The sequence below is a fragment of the Oncorhynchus gorbuscha genome, linkage group LG04, assembly GCF_021184085.1.
Source record: "Oncorhynchus gorbuscha isolate QuinsamMale2020 ecotype Even-year linkage group LG04, OgorEven_v1.0, whole genome shotgun sequence".
Classification (NCBI taxonomy): Eukaryota; Metazoa; Chordata; class Actinopteri; order Salmoniformes; family Salmonidae; genus Oncorhynchus; species Oncorhynchus gorbuscha.
Genome location: NC_060176.1, coordinates 11,080,040 through 11,100,993, shown reverse-complemented (window position 1 = coordinate 11,100,993; position 20,954 = coordinate 11,080,040). Strand labels below are relative to the sequence as shown.

Here is a 20,954-nt window from a genome sequence, read left to right as displayed (position 1 = left end):
TCTCCTTCACTGCAGCCGAGGTGAGTAAGACATTTAAACGTGTTAACCCTCGCAAGGCTGCAGGCCCAGACGGCATCCCCAGCCGCGCCCTCAGAGCATGCGCAGACCAGGTGGCCGGTGTGTTTACGGACATATTCAATCAATCCCTATACCAGTCTGCTGTTCCCACATGCTTCAAGAGGGCCACCATTGTTCCTGTTCCCAAGAAAGCTAAGGTAACTGAGCTAAACGACTACCGCCCCGTAGCACTCACTTCCGTCATCATGAAGTGCTTTGAGAGACTAGTCAAGGACCATATCACCTCCACCCTACCTGACACCCTAGACCCACTCCAATTTGCTTACCGCCCAAATAGGTCCACAGACGATGCAATCTCAACCACACTGCACACTGCCCTAACCCATCTGGACAAGAGGAATACCTATGTGAGAATGCTGTTCATCGACTACAGCTCGGCATTCAACACCATAGTACCCTCCAAGCTCGTCATCAAGCTCGAGACCCTGGGTCTCGACCCCGCCCTGTGCAACTGGGTATTGGACTTCCTGACGGGTCGCCCCCAGGTGGTGAGGGTAGGTAACAACATCTCCTCCCCTCTGATCCTCAACACTGGGGCCCCACAAGGGTGCGTTCTGAGCCCTCTCCTGTACTCCCTGTTCACCCACGACTGCGTGGCCACGCACGCCTCCAACTCAATCATCAAGTTTGCGGACGACATAACAGTGGTAGGCTTGATTACCAACAACGACGAGACGGCCTACAGGGAAGAGGTGAGGGCCCTCGGAGTGTGGTGTCAGGAAAATAACCTCACACTCAACGTCAACAAAACTAAGGAGATGATTGTGGACTTCAGGAAACAGCAGAGGGAACACCCCCCTATCCACATCGATGGAACAGTAGTGGAGAGGGTAGCAAGTTTTAAGTTCCTCTGCATACACATCACAGACAAACTGAATTGGTCCACTCACACAGACAGCATCGTGAAGAAGGCGCAGCAGCGCCTCTTCAACCTCAGGAGGCTGAAGAAATTTGGCTTGTCACCAAAAGCACTCACAAACTTCTACAGATGCACAATCGAGAGCATCCTGGCGGGCTGTATGACCGCCTGGTACGGCAACTGCTCCGCCCTCAACCGTAAGGCTCTCCAGAGGGTAGTGAGGTCTGCACAACGTATCACCGGGGGCAAACTACCTGCCCTCCAGGACACCTACACCACCCGATGTTACAGGAAGGCCATAAAGATCATCAAGGACATCAACCACCCGAGCCACTGCCTGTTCACCCCGCTATCATCCAGAAGGCGAGGTCAGTACAGGTGCATCAAAGCAGGGACCGAGAGACTGAAAAACAGCTTCTATCTCAAGGCCATCAGACTGTTAAACAGCCACCACTAACATTGAGTGGCCGCTGCCAACACACTGACACTGACTCAACTCCAGCCACTTTAATAATGGGAATTGATGGGAATTATGTAAATATATCACTAGCCACTTTAAACAATACTACCTTATATAATGTTACTTACCCTACATTATTAATCTCATATGCATACGTATATACTGTACTCTATATCATCGACTGCATCCTTATGTAATACATGTATCACTAGCCACTTTAACTATGCCACTTTGTTTACATACTCATCTTATATGTATATACTGTACTCTATACCATCTACTGTATCTTGCCTATGCTGCTCTGTACCATCACTCATTCATATATCCTTATGTACATATTCTTTATCCCCTTACACTGTGTATAAGACAGTAGTTTAGGAATTGTTAGTTAGATTACTTGTTGGTTATTACTGCATTGTCGGAACTAGAAGCACAAGCATTTCGCTACACTCGCATTAACATCTGCTAACCATGTGTATGTGACAAATACATTTGATTTGATTTGTATGTGGACACCCCTTCAAATCAGTGGATTTGGCTATTTCAGCCACACCTGTTGCCGACAGGTGTATAAAATTTAGCACACAGCCATGCAATTTCCATAGACAATCTTTGGCAGTAAAATGGCCTTACTGAAGAGCTCAGTGACTTTCAGCATGGCAACGTCATAGGGTGCCACCTTTCCAGCAAGTCAGTTCGTCAAATGTTTACCATGCTAGAGCTGTCTCGGTCAACTGTAAGTGCTGTTATTGTGAAGTGGAAACGTCTAGGAGCAACAACGGCTCAGCTATGCAGTGGTAGGCCACACAAGCTCACAGAATGGGAGCGCCGAGTTCTGAAGCGCGTAGCACATTAAAATCATCTGTCCTCGGTTGTACCACTCACCACTGAGTTCCAAACTGCCTCTGGAAGCAACATCCGCACAATAACTGTTCATCGGGAGCTTCAAAAAATGTCTTTCTATGGCCGAGCAGCCGCACACAAGCCTAAGATCACCATGCGAAATGTCAAGTGTCGGCTGGAGTGGTGTAAAGCTCTCCACCATTGGACTCTGGAGCAGTGGAAATGCGTTCTCTGGAGTGATGAATCATGCTTCACCATCTGGCAGACCAACGGACAAATCTGGGTTTGGCGGATGCCAGGAGAAAGCTACATGCCCCAATGTATAGTGCCAACTGTCAAGTTTGGTGGAGGAGGAATAATGATCTGGGGCTGTTTTTCATGGTCCAGGCTAGGCCCCTTAGTTCCAGTGAATTGAAATCTTAACGCTACAGCATACATTGACATTCTAGATTATTCTGTCCTTCCAACTTTGTGGCAACAGTTTGGGGAAGACCCTTTCCTGTTTCAGCATGACAATGTCTCCGTGCACAAAGCGAGGTCCATACAGAAATGTTTTGTTGAGATTGGTGTGGATAAACATGACTGGCCTGCCCAGAGCCCTGACCTCAACCCTATCGAACACCTTTGGAATGAATTGGAACACCGACTCCAAGCCAGGCCCAATCTCCTAACATCAGTGCCTGACTTCAGTAATACTCTTGTCGCTGATTGGAAGCAAGTCCCTGCAGCAATGTTCCAACAAGCCTTCCCAGAAGAGTGGATGCTGTTATAGCAGCAAAGGGGGGACCTACTCCATATTAATGCCCATGACTTTGGAATGATATGTTCGAAGAGCAGGTGTCTATATAATTTTGGTCATGTAGTGTAGCTCTGTATAGCTCACTCAGCTGTACATTCTTTTGGAAGTAGGATACTCTCCTGGAGGTGCTGTGGATGTTCTGTGTGAATTTTTATGCGCATTTCTCTTTGTTGCAACTTGCAATCCGTGTGTCATTATACCCTGATAAAGACAGCTTGTCTGTCGAAACATTGGTTATTAAATTTTTGCGTCTGTGCCCCTAGAGTGAGGCCTCTCCTTTTATTTTTCAAGTGTTCTACTCTGCTAGCCATTTCTTAGCAATTTCTTCTCAGCTAGCTACATAGCCGTCTTTGTATCAAAGATAATTGCGTAATTATCGTATTTCGCCGTCCTAACGTAGTCTTCACTAGCCAGCTAGCTAACGTCCACTGATTAGCTGCACTGGAGAAACTATTACACTCAACTGAACGACTTGATTAGTGTAGTGTTAGCTAGCTACATAGCTGCCTTTGCTGTCTTCGTTTCATCGTATCCAAGATAATTGTGTTGTTTAGGTTTAGAGTGTGTAGTCTTAGAGTGATTATCTTAATTTACCGAGGTTAGCTAGCCAGCTATTTGTCGTCCTTAACGTAGGTGACTCTGCTAGCTAGCCAACGCTAGCCAACGTCTTCTGTATAGAACTCAACTACCCGGTCGCATTCACAGGTAGTATCACATTTTCACTTCATTTCATTACAGTACAACGGTTTGATTTGTTTGATCGTAGCTAGCTACATAGCCGTCTTTGTATCAAAGATAATTGTGTAGTCTAGAGCGATTTTCTAGGTTCGCTAGCCAGCTATTGTCGTTCTTTTAACGCAACGTAACGTAAACAACACTGCTAGCTAGCCAGCTAGCCCCGAATAGCAACACTGCAGAAACTATTACACTCAACGGAACGACTTGATTAGTGTAGTGTCAACAACGCACCCACTGCCAGCTGGCCTACTTCAGCAGTACTGTATCATTTTAATCATTTTAGTCAATAAGATTCTTGCTACGTAGCTTAACTTTCTGAACATTCGAGACGTGTAGTCCACTTGTCATTCCAATCTCCTTTGCATTAGCGTAGCCTCTTCTGTAGCCTGTCAACTATGTGTCTGTTTATCCCTGTTCTCTCCTCTCTGCACAGACCATACAAACGCTCCTCACCGCGTGGCCGCGGCCACCCTACTCTGGTGGTCCCAGCGCGCACGACCCACGTGGAGTTCCAGGTCTCCGGTAGCCTCTGGAACTGCCAATCTGCGGTCAACAAGGCAGAGTTCATCTCAGCCTATGCCTCCCTCCAGTCCCTCGACTTCTTGGCACTGACGGAAACATGGATCACCACAGACAACACTGCTACTCCTACTGCTCTCTCTTTGTCCGCCCACGTGTTCTCGCACAAACCGAGAGCGTCTGGTCAGCGGGGTGGTGGCACCGGGATCCTCATCTCTCCCAAGTGGTCATTCTCTCTTTCTCCCCTTACCCATCTGTCTATTGCCTCCTTTGAATTCCATGCTGTCACAGTTACTAGCCCTTTCAAGCTTAACATCCTTATCATTTATCGCCCTCCAGGTTCCCTCGGAGAGTTCATCAATGAGCTTGATGCCTTGATAAGCTCCTTTCCTGAGGACGGCTCACCTCTCACAGTTCTGGGCGACTTTAACCTCCCCACGTCTACCTTTGACTCTTTCCTCTCTGCCTCCTTCTTTCCACTCCTCTCCTCTTTTGACCTCACCCTCTCACCTTCCCCCCCTACTCACAAGGCAGGCAATACGCTCGACCTCATCTTTACTAGATGCTGTTCCTCCACTAACCTCATTGCAACTCCCCTCCAAGTCTCCGACCACTGCCTTGTATCCTTTTCCCTCTCGCTCTCATCCAACACCTCCCACACTGCCCCTACTCGGATGGTATCGCGCCGTCCCAACCTTCGCTCTCTCTCCCCCGCTACTCTCTCCTCTTCCATCCTATCATCTCTTCCCTCCGCTCAAACCTTCTCCCACCTATCTCCTGATTCTGCCTCCTCAACCCTCCTCTCCTCCCTCTCTGCATCCCTTGACTCTCTATGTCCCCTATCCTCCAGGCCGGCTCGGTCCTCCCCTCCCGCTCCGTGGCTCGATGACTCATTGCGAGCTCACAGAACAGGGCTCCGGGCAGCCGAGCGGAAATGGAGGAAAACTCGCCTCCCTGCGGACCTGGCATCCTTTCACTCCCTCCTCTCTACATTTTCCTCCTCTGTCTCTGCTGCTAAAGCCACTTTCTACCACGCTAAATTCCAAGCATCTGCCTCTAACCCTAGGAAGCTCTTTGCCACCTTCTCCTCCCTCCTGAATCCTCCGCCCCCCCTCCTCCCTCTCTGCAGATGACTTCGTCAACCATTTTGAAAAGAAGGTCGACGACATCCGATCCTCGTTTGCTAAGTCAAACGACACCGCTGGTTCTGCTCACACTGCCCTACCCTGTGCTCTGACCTCTTTCTCCCCTCTCTCTCCAGATGAAATCTCGCGTCTTGTGACGGCCGGCCGCCCAACAACCTGCCCGCTTGACCCTATCCCCTCCTCTCTTCTCCAGACCATTTCCGGAGACCTTCTCCCTTACCTCACCTCGCTCATCAACTCATCCCTGACCGCTGGCTACGTCCCTTCCGTCTTCAAGAGAGCGAGAGTTGCACCCCTTCTGAAAAAACCTACACTCGATCCCTCCGATGTCAACAATTACAGACCAGTATCCCTTCTTTCTTTTCTCTCCAAAACTCTTGAACGTGCCGTCCTTGGCCAGCTCTCCCGCTATCTCTCTCTGAATGACCTTCTTGATCCAAATCAGTCAGGTTTCAAGACTAGTCATTCAACTGAGACTGCTCTCCTCTGTATCACGGAGGCGCTCCGCACTGCTAAAGCTAACTCTCTCTCCTCTGCTCTCATCCTTCTAGATCTATCGGCTGCCTTCGATACTGTGAACCATCAGATCCTCCTCTCCATCCTCTCCGAGTTGGGCATCTCCGGCGCGGCCCACGCTTGGATTGCGTCCTACCTGACAGGTCGCTCCTACCAGGTGGCGTGGCGAGAATCTGTCTCCTCACCACGCGCTCTCACCACTGGTGTCCCCCAGGGCTCTGTTCTTGGCCCTCTCCTATTCTCGCTATACACCAAGTCACTTGGCTCTGTCATAACCTCACATGGTCTCTCTTATCATTGCTATGCAGACGACACACAATTAATCTTCTCCTTTCCCCCTTCTGATGACCAGGTGGCGAATCGCATCTCTGCATGTCTGGCAGACATATCAGTGTGGATGACGGATCACCACCTCAAGCTGAACCTCGGCAAGACGGAGCTGCTCTTCCTCCCGGGGAAGGACTGCCCGTTCCATGATCTCGCCATCACGGTTGACAACTCCATTGTGTCCTCCTCCCAGAGCGCCAAGAACCTTGGCGTGATCCTGGACAACACCCTGTCGTTCTCAACCAACATCAAGGCGGTGGCCCGTTCCTGTAGGTTCATGCTCTACAACATCCGCAGAGTACGACCCTGCCTCACACAGGAAGCGGCGCAGGTCCTAATCCAGGCACTTGTCATCTCCCGTCTGGATTACTGCAACTCGCTGTTGGCTGGGCTCCCTGCCTGTGCCATTAAACCCCTTCAACTCATCCAGAACGCCGCAGCCCGTCTGGTGTTCAACCTTCCCAAGTTCTCTCACGTCACCCCGCTCCTCCGTTCTCTCCACTGGCTTCCAGTTGAAGCTCGCATCCGCTACAAGACCATGGTGCTTGCCTACGGAGCTGTGAGGGGAACGGCACCTCAGTACCTCCAGGCTCTGATCAGGCCCTACACCCAAACAAGGGCACTGCGTTCATCCACCTCTGGCCTGCTCGCCTCCCTACCACTGAGGAAGTACAGCTCCCGCTCAGCCCAGTCAAAACTGTTCGCTGCCCTGGCCCCCCAATGGTGGAACAAACTCCCTCACGACGCCAGGACAGCGGAGTCAATCACCACCTTCCGGAGACACCTGAAACCCCACCTCTTTAAGGAATACCTAGGATAGGATAAGTAATCCCTCTCACCCCCCTAAGTTTTAGATGCACTATTGTTAAGTGACTGTCCCACTGGATGTCATAAGGTGAATGCACCAATTTGTAAGTCGCTCTGGATAAGAGCGTCTGCTAAATGACTTAAATGTAAATGTAAAATGTAGCCAGCACCTCGCCTCAACAGGTGTGTGCTTCTTTCGCCTCCACAACTTGCAATCCAACTGTTCCCTGGCGCTACCTGCACTTTAGACAGCAGTACCTCTGAGATATTTAGCAGTGGACTTTCAGAAATGTTTTTGTTTTATTTGGGGGGAAACTCAACTTTACATTCAGAATGTATAAGCCCTCTCCCCCTTCTCAACCCAACCTCTACCCCTCTCTCTCTCTTTCTCTCCTCACCACCCCTAAATATTTGCTTCCTCCTTACTTAGGTGTTATTTTCTTTCTTCCTGATTTAGCATTGTTTTTTGGCTTGGTCATTAAGAAATGCAGTGGCCATGACTGAAGCCAAACGAGAGTTGTGGAGGGGTGGGTGGTCTAATATAATATTTAATGCTTTTATGACTTACAGGTGTCGTATGGGTGGTCGGGATTTGCATTGCCATGCTTTTGCACATGGCAAGCGTTTGCACATTGTTTCTGTCAAAACAGTTAGTCATTTACCCTTCTAGATAACTTAACACTCTAACCAGGTCTTGTATCTTGAAGTAACCAATGTCACACCAACGTTGCTATCTTTGGGGATAGTTAGGGACCGTCAATGAATTACCCAATATTTTCATGTTGCACATCTTTTAGTTGTCTCATTAAATGCTTTCAATATTTGTACATGAATTTCCACAATTTATAGTTGGTTTGAGGTTTTTAAGTCTATTGACATTTTTTAAATATTGCCCCATGTAAATTGTGTGATTGACTGATGCTACCCTAACTAGTCTCATAGGGATATCAAATGTCAAACAAAATTGACCATGGTCATTACGATTCGGTCACTGTGCTCCAAATTGATGATTACTTGGTGCTGCCAGCTGTGGGTATGTGGACAGGATTGAAATAAACCCAACCGAAGGAAAACTGTTACAGTACTCTTCTTTCTGTAACATACCATTTTTTCCTATCATCTCACAAATCTCAGTTTTGGACAAGACTGACTTTATGACCAGATGTATCCTATTGACACTTTGTAGTACATTTTGACACTAGAATACATCTTTCTGACTCATATCGATGCCACATAGGCTTTTTAAAACAAGAAGTTGCTTTTTAGGGGCAGTCGCTCTTTAAAGCAATTCAACACTCATGATCCTTTCTTGTCTTTGACCTTCCATTCCTCTCCCTCAGTTGACCTGTGACACCTGTAACCCTACAGAAAGCTCATGTTTTAATGCAGCTGCTCCTTCTCTCCTCCTCTCCTCTCAGAATCCCTCTGTCTCTTACCTTGGATTCTCTGACCTCCACTCCCCCTCTCTCACCTGCAGTCTCTTCACCTCTGTCCCTGAGTTATGATGACTCAACTGCACACACTCATAGATAGCCTTGTCGCTCAAAACAAACCTTTGGATCCTCCTCAGTGAAGGCATGGCTATGAGAAATGGCCTTTGATGGGTCCTGCCTGTGAACTGCTTGGATGTTTTGGCTGGATAAACACACCTGCCAATCAAATAAATGAGGTTTAAGAGTTTTTTGTTGGGACTGCCAGGGCTCCGGATGATAGGCAATGTTGTCTCGGCGTTGAGGGATCGTTTTTCACCTGCTCGGGGGCTACTGAGTAAATAGATGAACGCATTGGTGTAGGGTGACTGTGTAGAAAGCAGCATAGTTCCAGTGATGCTGGCTCACCCTGTAACCCATCTAACATGAGATCTAGTGGCAATATACTGTTACAGGAATGGATCTCAGGTGCTGGTCCTGTATAACGAGAACAGCCAAGGTGTCAGCTATTTTCTTTCTCTGCTGATGGCTGGTCCTAGTGGCGGGTGGCAGGGTCAAGGGTTCCGCTCCCCAGGTGAGGCTCCACTCTGCTCTGCCTTCCCCGATCCCCCGCCCCCTGGGCCAGACAGACATGCTCCTCTGCTGGTCCCCTGTGACTAATAGCCCTGATTCTGTGTCAGCTTGGGCACAAACACCAGGGGCTGAGTGAGCAGAACACAAGCAGATTAGCACAGCAGGTGAAGGAGAGGAGAGAGAGAGAGAGAGAGAGGGATGACAGGAGGGAGGTAGAGAGGGAAGAAGGGAGGGGGCTCTTCTGACAGCGCACAGGAATCTCACTTAAAGCAGCTATAAATAACTCTGGGTCCTCTCCGCGGTGTACTGAAACAGGTCATCTAGTGAATCATACTGAGTCATTTGTATATATGAATTTTATCCCTCCAATCGATGCTCTCACAATTGACATGGAGGATAAAATACATTGGTAGTTACTATGTACTGCGATTCTCACGATTCTACAGTATACAATGTAGTTATTGCTATTCGATACTGTGATTGTATTGCTATTTGATGTTCCAAACATATTGCTCACTATATGTCTGCTGCAGAGAAGCAAGAGAGAGCAGGTGAAAACAAGTGTTGCTTTTGATCAGTCAGGGAAATAAAAGAGCTGAAAAAATGTTGGCTCACTGTTTGAAACAAAGATGGAGAACCAACTATAAGATGAAAAATACCAGCGTTTTTGCGCCGGTACAGCTGACTAGCACTAGCTAACACTACCCCCAAAAATGTAAGTTTATATCAATATGACATTGTCCAAAAAGAATATTGCCATATGTAACTGGATCGATTCCCCCGCCCATCACTCGTAGTTACAGCAGATGACTTAGTGATTATGCTGATGAAATGATGATGCCGTTATGTGTGTGTGTTTTAGAAGTGGGTCAGTGACCTCATTATGATGGATCCTCTTCATCTGTCTGGCGAGGTGGAGAGAGAGGTGCCTGGGGAAGACAGACAGCAGCAACCTTTAGTTCAGAGTGAGAAGGATGAGAGTAGCCAGGTGTAGATGCAGGTATACCTGGGACTTTCAGGTAGAGACTGTTATTGACTGGTTGGCCATTTTGCTTGTGTTTTTATTGATGAGCTTGAACCACTGGCAGTATTTACTGAATGTTTGTTTAACAGTATGAGACATTCCTTATATAATACTGGTAATCTGGATCTGTTGGCAGTCTGACTGAGGAAAACAATAGTTTTGAGCATTGCAGAGAGAAATCAGTGTGTAGACGGTCTAACAGTGCTCTCAGTATTCCTCAGCGATTATTTGAGTCTTATTCATTGCTTAATGACATTTTGAATATGCATGCATGTGGTACACTACCCGTCACAAACAGACGTGAATTGCAGTGTAATTTGGTCATCTTTTTATCTATCCGTGTGCTGTGTGCTGTGTGCTGTGTGTGTGTGCTGTGTGTGTGCTGTGTGCTGTGTGTGTGTGCTGTGTGTGCTGTGTGCTGTGTGTGTGCTGTGTGCTGTGTGCTGTGTGTGTGTGCTGTGTGTGTGCTGTGTGCTGTGTGTGTGCTGTGTGCTGTGTGCTGTGTGTGTGCTGTGTGCTGTGTGTGTGTGCTGTGTGTGTGCTGTGTGTGTGCTGTGTGTGTGTGCTGTGTGCTGTGTGTGTGTGCTGTGTGTGTGCTGTGTGCTGTGTGCTGTGTGCTGTGTGTGTGTGCTGTGTGTGTGTGCTGTGTGCTGTGTGTGTGTGTGTGCTGTGTGTGTGCTGTGTGTGTGTGCTGTGTGTGTGCTGTGTGCTGTGTGTGTGTGTGTGTGTGTGCTGTGTGCTGTGTGTGTGCTGTGTGCTGTGTGCTGTGTGCTGTGTGCTGTGTGTGTGCTGTGTGTGTGTGCTGTGTGTGTGTGCTGTGTGTGTGCTGTGTGCTGTGTGTGTGTGCTGCGTGTGCGTGTGCATGCTTGCATGTGCTGTGAATGTCTGGCGCTGGAATTAGCCACAGGAGGCTCTCTGTGTGACACCCAGCACAGCACTGCATGGGGCCACTCCTGGGGAGAGAGTCAGTGAGAAGGGCCATCCGTGTGACCATATTGTTTTTGCCAGAGCCGTCTTTGTGTTGTTCTCTGTAATAAATCGCCTTACTGGGGCAGAACTCATTAGTCTTTATTGATTCATAGTCTCCATGTAAACTATTTGGACCATACAAATATTAGGGGAGCTGTCCCAGTCCTCTTGAAAACATCTGCCGCACCCATCCCTGCCCAACAACCATACACACCACAGCTGTAATACAGCAGTCTGATTCAACCCCTTGTTTACACTACCACAACCTTCTGTTAGGCTCGTTGCTATTTTCCACCCTGTTTCCTCAGCTCCATGCAGCCCAGCTGTATCCATCTATCTGTATCCCAGGTTCTTTTACAGCAGCATGGCTGAGCTGGTAGACATATTAAAGCTGCTGTTCAATCATTACAGGAACTCACCGAGCTAATGACCAGGATGCAATTCTCTGCCCTATCAGAAGCATCTAATGGATGTGCCTCTGGGAGATCAAGATGAGTTTCAATATTAGGGTGGGCCAGCCCACGGTAGTAATTGCGCTGTGTAGCAACCTTACAGCAACCTTACAGAGTCAGGAAGCTAGCTACCTCGGCTTATTTCTCCTCCTGGTTATTATGTATGCTGTACTTAACAGCTCCCCTGTGCCAGGCCAGGTCATTAACTATTTACTGTTAAATCATGTTAGTGTGTTATTTCTTCCTGGTCTAAGCCTATAGGCTATTCCCCATTTATCTTCAGGGATGGTCATAATGGGGGCTGGTGGCTCTGCTACAACTGTGAAAAACGGTGCTGTCCACACTGTTCGGGTGAATTCCGATTCCGTTGCTGTCCACATTGTTTGGGTGAATTCCGATTCTGTCGCTGTCCACACTGTTCGGGTGAATTCCGATTCTGTCGCTGTCCACACTGTTCGGGTGAATTCCGATTCTGTTGCTGTCCACACTATTCGGGTGAATTCCGATTCTGTCGCTGTCCACACTATTCGGGTGAATTCCGATTCTGTCGCTGTCCACACTGTTCGGGTGAATTCCGATTCTGTTGCTGTCCACACTGTTCGGGTGAATTCCGATTCTGTTGCTGTCCACACTATTCGGGTGAATTCCGATTCTGTTGCTGTCCACACTGTTCGTGAATTCGATTCTGTCGCTGTCCACATTCTGTTGCTGTCCACACTGTTCGGGTGAATTCCGATTCTGTCGCTGTCCTTTGCACAAATCATTATCGAGAATGTATTCACACTGTTCGGGTGAATTCCGATTCTGTTGCTGTCCACACTGTTCGGGTGAATTCCGATTCTGTCGCTGTCCACACTGTTCGGGTGAATTCCGATTCTGTTGCTGTCCACACTGTTCGGGTGAATTCCGATTCTGTCGCTGTCCACACTGTTCGGGTGAATTCCGATTCTGTTGCTGTCCACACTGTTCGGGTGAATTCCGATTCTGTCGCTGTCCACACTGTTCGGGTGAATTCCGATTCTGTTGCTGTCCACACTATTCGGGTGAATTCCGATTCTGTCGCTGTCCACACTGTTCGGGTGAATTCCGATTCTGTTGCTGTCCACACTATTCGGGTGAATTCCGATTCTGTCGCTGTCCACACTATTCGGGTGAATTCCGATTCTGTCGCTGTGCACACTGTTCGGGTGAATTCCGATTCTGTCGCTGTCCACACTGTTCGGGTGAATTCCGATTCTGTTGCTGTCCACACTATTCGGGTGAATTCCGATTCTGTCGCTGTCCACACTATTCGGGTGAATTCCGATTCTGTCGCTGTCCACACTGTTCGGGTGAATTCGATTCTGTTGCTGTCCACACTATTCGGGTGAATTCCGATTCTGTCGCTGTCCACACTATTCGGGTGAATTCGATTCTGTCGCTGTCCACACTGTTCGGGTGAATTCGACTGTTCGGGTGAATTCCGATTCTGTCGCTGTTCACACTGTTCGGGTGAATTCCGATTCTATTGCTGTCCACACTGTTCGGGTGAATTCCGATTCTGTCGCTGTCCACACTATTCGGGTGAATTCCGATTCTGTCGCTGTCCAGTGGGCTGAATCACTGCTGTTTTTTTAACCTCCATTGCCTGTTTGGTGCTAATAGATTGTTTGTTTATTCAGTCACACCAACTGGCAACATTGGTCTTCCTTCATAAGTTAGCCTACTTTAAACCAAACAATGAACTTCAGCCATTATGTAGCTTAACAGTGGACTAAATAGGCTAGGAACTGTTTTTCACTGAAACGTATACACTGTTGTCTAATCCACAGCTATGACGAAGGTAAGAGAAGAAGAAAAAAATACTCTGCAAATAAAAATGCCTTCTATACACAGATCCTATAGCTGTTTTTACTTTATTTTTTTTTACATTACAGCAGCATACTGTATATGGTAGGCCTCAGGGTCATCCATTTCATCCCTTTAAAAAATACTGAAAAGATGAAAGACCTCCATGAAACACCTGCCATTATGGCCACTTATCAGCAGCATTATGACATGTTGAATTGCTTTCTGAGTGAGATGACCAGTAATGGATAGTTACAGTATCATTGTCATTGCTCAGGTTCTGTTGAAAACATAATGTCAACTGATTGCTTCCTTTGATGGATGTGTTCTACAAAGGCTACTCACTGTATTATTTTTCTCACAATAGATAGTAGGAAAATAATTTGAACAACATACTGAGCAAAAGGAGAGCAAGAAAGAATGGAGAAAGGTAGGAGGCCTCATGTGGAAATAGAGGAAGGATGACGTGAAATGAAAGAAAGTGTGAGGGAAGAGTGATATGTGGATGTTTTTACCAAGCTACTCCTTCTGTTCTCTGCCATGAACAACTTACAAGACCTGGAGTTTTATAGGGAGGGATGGAGAGAGAGATGGAGAGAGGAATGGAGCGAGAGATGGAGAGAGGAAGGGATGTGAAATCGAGGAATTGTGTAGGCAGAGGGGAGAATGTAACAGAAAGAATGGGAGGATGAGGTGGAATTTAAGTCCATTGTTTATGCACAATGTTGTTTGCCAACACGTCTTTGCCTTTTGAATTGTCTTGGCAGAGGAGGTGGGCTAGATGAATAGCATTCAAGAGGCAGTGATGTAGTTATTTTTATCAGAAATGTGTGAGTGAAAGAGCTTTTATCTGTCAAGCTTGGTCTTGACTTATTGAAAGATGAACAAAAGGCAGGAGGAAAAGCTGCAGTACTGATCATGTACAATGAGACACCAAAGAGGAAGGAAGCTGCAGATTACAAGACTTGTAATTGAACCCTCTTAATGACCATTGTTTTTCTTTTCCTTTGTTTCACCGACTCTGTATTCATTCACAAGCTGTAGATACTGACACAGATGGGGAAAGTAGACATGATATTTATGCCAGTACACTTGCCCTCTTTTCCTGTCTCTTTCCCTTTTTCTCTTGATAGATTGCTCTGTCTGCAGGTTTGTGATGATGGAGTGGGAGAGAGCATATTAAATAAGCTCATTACAGGCTCACACTTCCCTCTCCTCCCATCATGATCTGCCTCATTTGTGTATTTTTCCTGTATTTGTTTATTAGATTTTACCAACATATTGCCAAAGAGATATGTAGAGATATTCTTTCAACAACATTTTCTCTCGGTCTTGCCCTTTGTCTCCTTCTCCTTCCCCTCTCATGATTGGCATGCATTTTAACAGTAACCTCTATTGCTCTTCCTAATCTCTATCTCTCTCTTCCTCTCCCGATCTCTCTCTTGATCTCTCTCCCCTCTCCCCCTCTCTCTCCCCTCCCCCCTCTCCATCCCCTCTCCCCCCTCTGTCTCTCTGCAGGGTCTCTATCTATCAGTGTGTTCCTAGTATCTCTGGGGCTGACAGTGTGTGCCGTGTGGCTAGTAGCTCTGTGTGGAGTCTGCACCTGGTGTCAACGCAAACTGGTGAGTGGACCACTAACATTGACCTATAACATTATATCCTATTATTTGGTTTTAGGACACATTGGCCTTCCCAGAACAACACAGTACAGCAGGCTTCCATCCACTCTTCCATGACTCTAATTTATTTGTATAGCTTTAATTCGACTAGCTTGGTCAGTTATCATCGGCAATTATGACCTGTCTGAGAGGTCATTACACGCATGTTCAGGTCATTATACACACCCCAGGATTGACCCACAATATTCCCCAGAGCTAGTAGGGATTTATCCTGAGTTAGGTTAGCTGCCTGGTATGGTTAGCTACCTGGTAAGGTTAACTGCCTGGTAAGGTTAGCTTCCTGGTAAGGTTAGCTTCCTGGTAAGGCTAGCTGCCTGGTAAGGTCAGCTGCCTGATAAGGTTAGCTGCCTGGTAAGGTTAGCTGCCTGGTAGGGTTAGCTGCCTGGTAAGCTTAGCTATCTGTTAATGTTAGCTGCCTGGTAGGGTTAGCTGCCTGGTAAGCTTAGCTATCTGTTAAGGTTAGCTGCCTGGTAGGGTTAGCTGCCTGGTAAGTTTAGCTGCCTGATAAGGTTAGCTGCCTGGTAAGGTTAGCTGCCTGACAAGGTTAGCTGCTTGATAAGGTTAGCTGCCTGGTAAGGTTAGCTGCCTGATAAGGTTAGCTGCCTGGTAAGGTTAGCTGCCTGGTAAGGTTAGCTGCCTGGTAAGGTTAGCTGCCTGTTAAGGTTAGCAGCCTGGTAGGGTTAGCTGCCTGGTAAGGTTAGCTGCCTGGTAGGGTTAGCTGCCTGGTAGGTTAGCTATCTGTTAAGGTTAGCAGCCTGGTAGGGTTAGCTGCCTGGTATGGTTAGCTGCCTGGTAAGCTTAGCTATCTGTTAAGGTTAGCAGCCTGGTAGGGTTAGCTGCCTGGTAAGGTTAGCTGCCTGGTAAGGTTAGCTGCCTGGTAGGGTTAGCTGCCTAGTAAGCTTAGCTATCTGTTAAGGTTAGCTGCCTGGTAGGGTTGCACCCCAGAACTGTATACACACACATTTGCACAGACATGCCCCACATCCTCATAATAGAAGTGCAGGATAGTGAGAGAGAGAGAGGTGTTAGGCTGTAGGTGTTACATATTGCACAGGAGGAAGACTGTGAGAGACCGAGTCTTGTGAGAGACCAAGACATGCAAAGACATGCTTTGAGGTTCTGTCTGTAATGAAAAGCGCTATAAAAGTTTTAATCTATTCTCTCCATCTTTTGCTCTCCATATCTCTCCCTCTCTCTCCATGACAATGCACTGTGTCCGTGCCCCTCTCCGTACCCCATGCCATTAAAATGGTACAGTTGGACACCCAGGTAATTAGCTGCGATTAATAATTAGCTATTGGCTGCCTGTTCCCGCCTTTTGGCTATTAGAGGAAAGCAGAAAGATTGTTCATGGATCAGACATCTAGAATGAAAAGATAGTCTCTTTGATTAAATCCTTTCACCATTCTATATCATTGAGTATATCATATTCTATATCATTGAGTATATCATATTCTATATCATTGAGTATATCATATTCTATTAAGTAAAGAATGATTTCCCCTCCTCTCATTCTTTCATTCTCTTACCTCCCCCACCCGTACATCTGGTCTCAGTGTATGGCAACAAATATGTGTGCATAAACTATAGGCTACATTCACTACATTAACATAAGCAATACAGTAATACACACATTCCAGGACACTAAAAGGCAGGCACTGAGGATAGAACATGAGCACATTGCATTTTGTATCTAGCAGTTAGTCAATGGCAAAATCACACTTTTGAGTTCATATTTCGGTCTCCCGAGATGGGCAGCGATCTAAGGCACTACATCTCAGTGCAAGAGGTGTCACTACAGTCCCTGGTACGAATCCAGGCTGTGTCAGTGCTCCTCTCTGTACCCCGTACCATTAAAATGGTACAGTTGCACACCCAGATAATTAGCTACGATTAATAATGAGCTATTTGCTGCCTGTAAATAAAACATAAAATACATTTTCAATCTCTTGCCAACTTTAGTTTCTATGCTGGACGGCACAACTCCAAATGACTATTTTCTGCCATAAAAAACTCCTTGGATAAAAGTTGCAGTGCTTTCTGGTTGTGTTCTATTTTCTGGAGTTTCCTTCTGATTCCATAACTTTGTGTGTGGACTCTTGGTAGTGTGCAAGGGGAATGGTATAGGGAGATGTTGTGTGGCCATGATGGTGAACATGAACAGAATTCTCCATTAGGTTATGTAAACATGGCTTTGTGCCTAGAGCAGTGCGTGTGCCTGCTTGTCGCCGGCTCCTGGTCCCATGCTAATGATTCATATGCTAATGTACACATCACTCTGAGCTATTGGCTGCTGCCTGAGCAACTGTGATTCTGCCCATACATTTCATCTGGAAATACTCTCCCCTGCTTATGCTCCCTCCCTCTCTACATCGTTCTCCCCCTCCTCTGTCTGTCCTCTCTTGGCTTTTCTCTCTCCGCCTCTTTCAGTTCTCTCTCTGTCCCTATCTTGGCCTTTCTCTCTCTCTTTCTCTCTATCTCTTTGTCTCTCTCTGTCTCTTTCTCTCCCTCTTTCCCTCTCTCTCTTCTCTCTCTCTCTCTGTCTAGGATCATTTGTGGAGTGAGGACAGCACATAGGTGGGTAAAATATGCAGAGGACTTAATTCAGCTGAGTGATAGAACGGTTCTGAAGTGAAATGGAGATTGTAGAAGCATGCATAAAGCATGAAAATAAGATGTAATATTAGTAACTGGTATTATGCATATTTGTATTGATGCACATCTATGAAATATTACCAGTCTGTCACACCCTGTGTAGATTGAGGACTTTCAGTCTGGTCTTCAAAGATTAATCATATCATACCCTGTCAAATACACAGACACACACACAGTAAAGCTACTCAACCCTCACCGTCCATTTCTCTTGTCCTCGCCCTTTCTATTTCTCTATTGACCCTCACACTCTTTGTCTGTCTTTGCAAAAACCATGTCTCCCTCTTTACCAGTGTTTCATAACCGTAATTCAGAGTCCACAGATGCTGAGAGACAGGATAGTCCAGCGTCCCATTGTGACATAGCTATGCAGCTCTGAGACCACCGTCCACGGGAGAAGCACAACCCAACCGCACCCCTCCCCCAAATTCCCAACCAACGCGGCTCCGTGTACATGTCCTTTACTCATTTGAATGTGGTGACAGTTGGAGAAATTGCTAGTATGAAAACCAGTGGTTGCTAGTATGAAAACCAGTGGTTGCTAGTATGAAAACCATTGGTTGCTTGTTTGAAAACCAGTGGTTGCTAGTATGAAAACCATTGGTTGCTTGTTTGAAAACCAGTGGTTGCTAGTATGAAAACCAGTGGTTGCTAGTATGAAAACCATTGGTTGCTTGTTTGAAAACCAGTGGTTGCTAGTATGAAAACCAGTGGTTGCTAGTATGAAAACCATTGGTTGCTAGTATGAAAACCAGTGGTTGCTAGTATGAAAACCAGTGGTTGCTAGTATGAAAACCATTGGTTGCTAGTATGAAAACCAGTGGTTGCTAGTTTGAAAACCAGTGGTTGCTAGTATGAAAACCAGTGGTTGCTAGTATGAAAACCATTGGTTGCTAGTATGAAAACCAGTGGTTGCTAGTATGAAAACCAGTGGTTGCTAGTATGAAAACCATTGGTTGCTAGTATGAAAACCAGTGGTTGCTAGTATGAAAACCAGTGGTTGCTAGTATGAAAACCATTGGTTGCTTGTTTGAAAACCAGTGGTTGCTAGTATGAAAACCATTGGTTGCTTGTTTGAAAACCAGTGGTTGCTAGTATGAAAACCAGTGGTTGCTAGTATGAAAACCATTGGTTGCTTGTTTGAAAACCAGTGGTTGCTAGTATGAAAACCAGTGGTTGCTAGTATGAAAACCATTGGTTGCTAGTATGAAAACCATTGGTTGCTTGTTTGAAAACCAATGGTTGCTAGTATGAAAGCCAACGGTCCAATATTATAGAAAGGACGCTTACACGTTTGGACTCTGATAAGGGTTTTTATGCGTTTGTCCCTTTGCCATTTTATCGCAATGTCCTTGTCAGTACATCGCTGTCCTTTTTGTTTTTCTATTTATACCTTACTGTTTCCCCTTCCTAGTCCTTGTCAGTACATCGCTGTCCTTTTTGTTTTTCTATTTATACCTTACTGTTTCCCCTTCCTAGTCCTTGTCAGTACATCGCTGTCCTTTTTGTTTTTCTATTTATACCTTACTGTTTCCCCTTCCTAGTCCTTGTCAGTACATCGCTGTCCTTTTTGTTTTTCTATTTATACCTTACTGTTTCCCCTTCCTAGTCCTTGTCAGTACATCGCTGTCCTTTTTGTTTTTCTATTTATACCTTGCTGTTTCCCCTTCCTAGTCCTTGACAGTACATCGCTGTCCTTTTTGTTTTTCTATTTATACCTTACTGTTTCCCCTTCCTAGTCCTTGTCAGTACATCGCTGTCCTTTTTGTTTTTCTATTTATACCTTACTGTTTCCCCTTCCTAGTCCTTGTCAGTACATCGCTGTCCTTTTTGTTTTTCTATTTATACCTTACTGTTTCCCCTTCCTAGTCCTTGTCAGTACATCGCTGTCCTTTTTGTTTTTCTATTTATACCTTACTGTTTCCCCTTCCTAGTCCTTGTCAGTACATCGCTGTCCTTTTTGTTTTTCTATTTATACCTTACTGTTTCCCCTTGCTAGTCCTTGTCAGTACATCGCTGTCCTTTTTGTTTTTCTATTTATACCTTACTGTTTCCCCTTCCTAGTCCTTGTCAGTACATCGCTGTCCTTTTTGTTTTTCTATTTATACCTTACTGTTTCCCCTTCCTAGTCCTTGTCAGTACATCGCTGTCCTTTTTGTTTTTCTATTTATACCTTACTGTTTCCCCTTCCTAGTCCTTGTCAGTACATCGCTGTCCTTTTTGTTTTTCTATTTATACCTTACTGTTTCCCCTTCCTAGTCCTTGTCAGTACATCGCTGTCCTTTTTGTTTTTCTATTTATACCTTACTGTTTCCCCTTCCTCGTCCTTGTCTCTGTGTTATCTTCAGCATCATCTTCCTTCTCTCTCTCTCTCTATGCTGTCCTTTTTCTCTCTCTCTGTCTGAGTCTATTTATACACAGCAGGGTCATTCCACGGAAAGAGTGCTTTTTGCGTATCTTTGATACGGTATTTTAAGTAGACATTGTGCACCAATATTACATTTCAAAAGCTGGTTATATTAAATTGTGTAGAATTCAATCAATCTTATATAATTTTATGTATTTTTATTTTGACATGTCTCTTCGTCATTTGTTGGAAGATTTTAACTCACTTAATCCCAAAATGTCTCCAATTTTCACGTTCATTGTAAAGCCTTAGTTACAGTTCATCCGTAAAGCATTCAGATCGCTTGACGTTTTCATTTGTTACGTTACAGCCTTGTTCTAAAACTGAACTAAATAAAAAAATGTCCTCATCAATCTACACACAACACCCCATAATGGAAAAGCAAAACAGTTTTATTTTTATTTTTGCAAATGTGTAAAAAAAACGGAAATACCTCATTTACATAAGTATTCAGTCCCTTTGGTTTCCATTGATCATCCTTGAGACGTTTCTACAACTTGATTGGAGTCCACCTGTGATAAATTCAACTGATTAGACATGATTTGGAAAGGCACACACCTGTCTATATAAGGTCCCATAGTTGACAGTGCATGTCAGAGCAAAAACCAAACCATGAGGTCTCTGAGACAGGATTGTGTCGAGGCACAGATCTGGGAAAGGGTACCACAACAGCATTGAAGGTCCCCAAGAACACAGTGGCCTCCATCATTATTAAAAGGTATAAGTTTGGAACCATCAAGACTCTTCCTCGAGCTGGCTGCCTGACCAAACTGAGCAATCGGGGGAGAAGGGCCTTGGTCAGGGAGGTGACCAAGAAGCCGATAGTCACTCTTGACAGAGCTCCAGAGTT

At 45.9% G+C, this 20,954-nt stretch overlaps 1 protein-coding gene across 1 annotated transcript in view; it reads left to right on the top strand.

Moving 5' to 3' along the window:
* Positions 1–20,954, top strand: part of LOC124033645 (synaptotagmin-7-like) — a 123,764-nt gene that overhangs the window by 47,313 nt on the left and 55,497 nt on the right. The window contains exon 2 of the mRNA XM_046345788.1: positions 14,885–14,988. Within this exon, the coding sequence (XP_046201744.1) occupies positions 14,885–14,988 (104 nt within the window). The remainder of the gene's footprint in view (positions 1–14,884; positions 14,989–20,954) is intronic.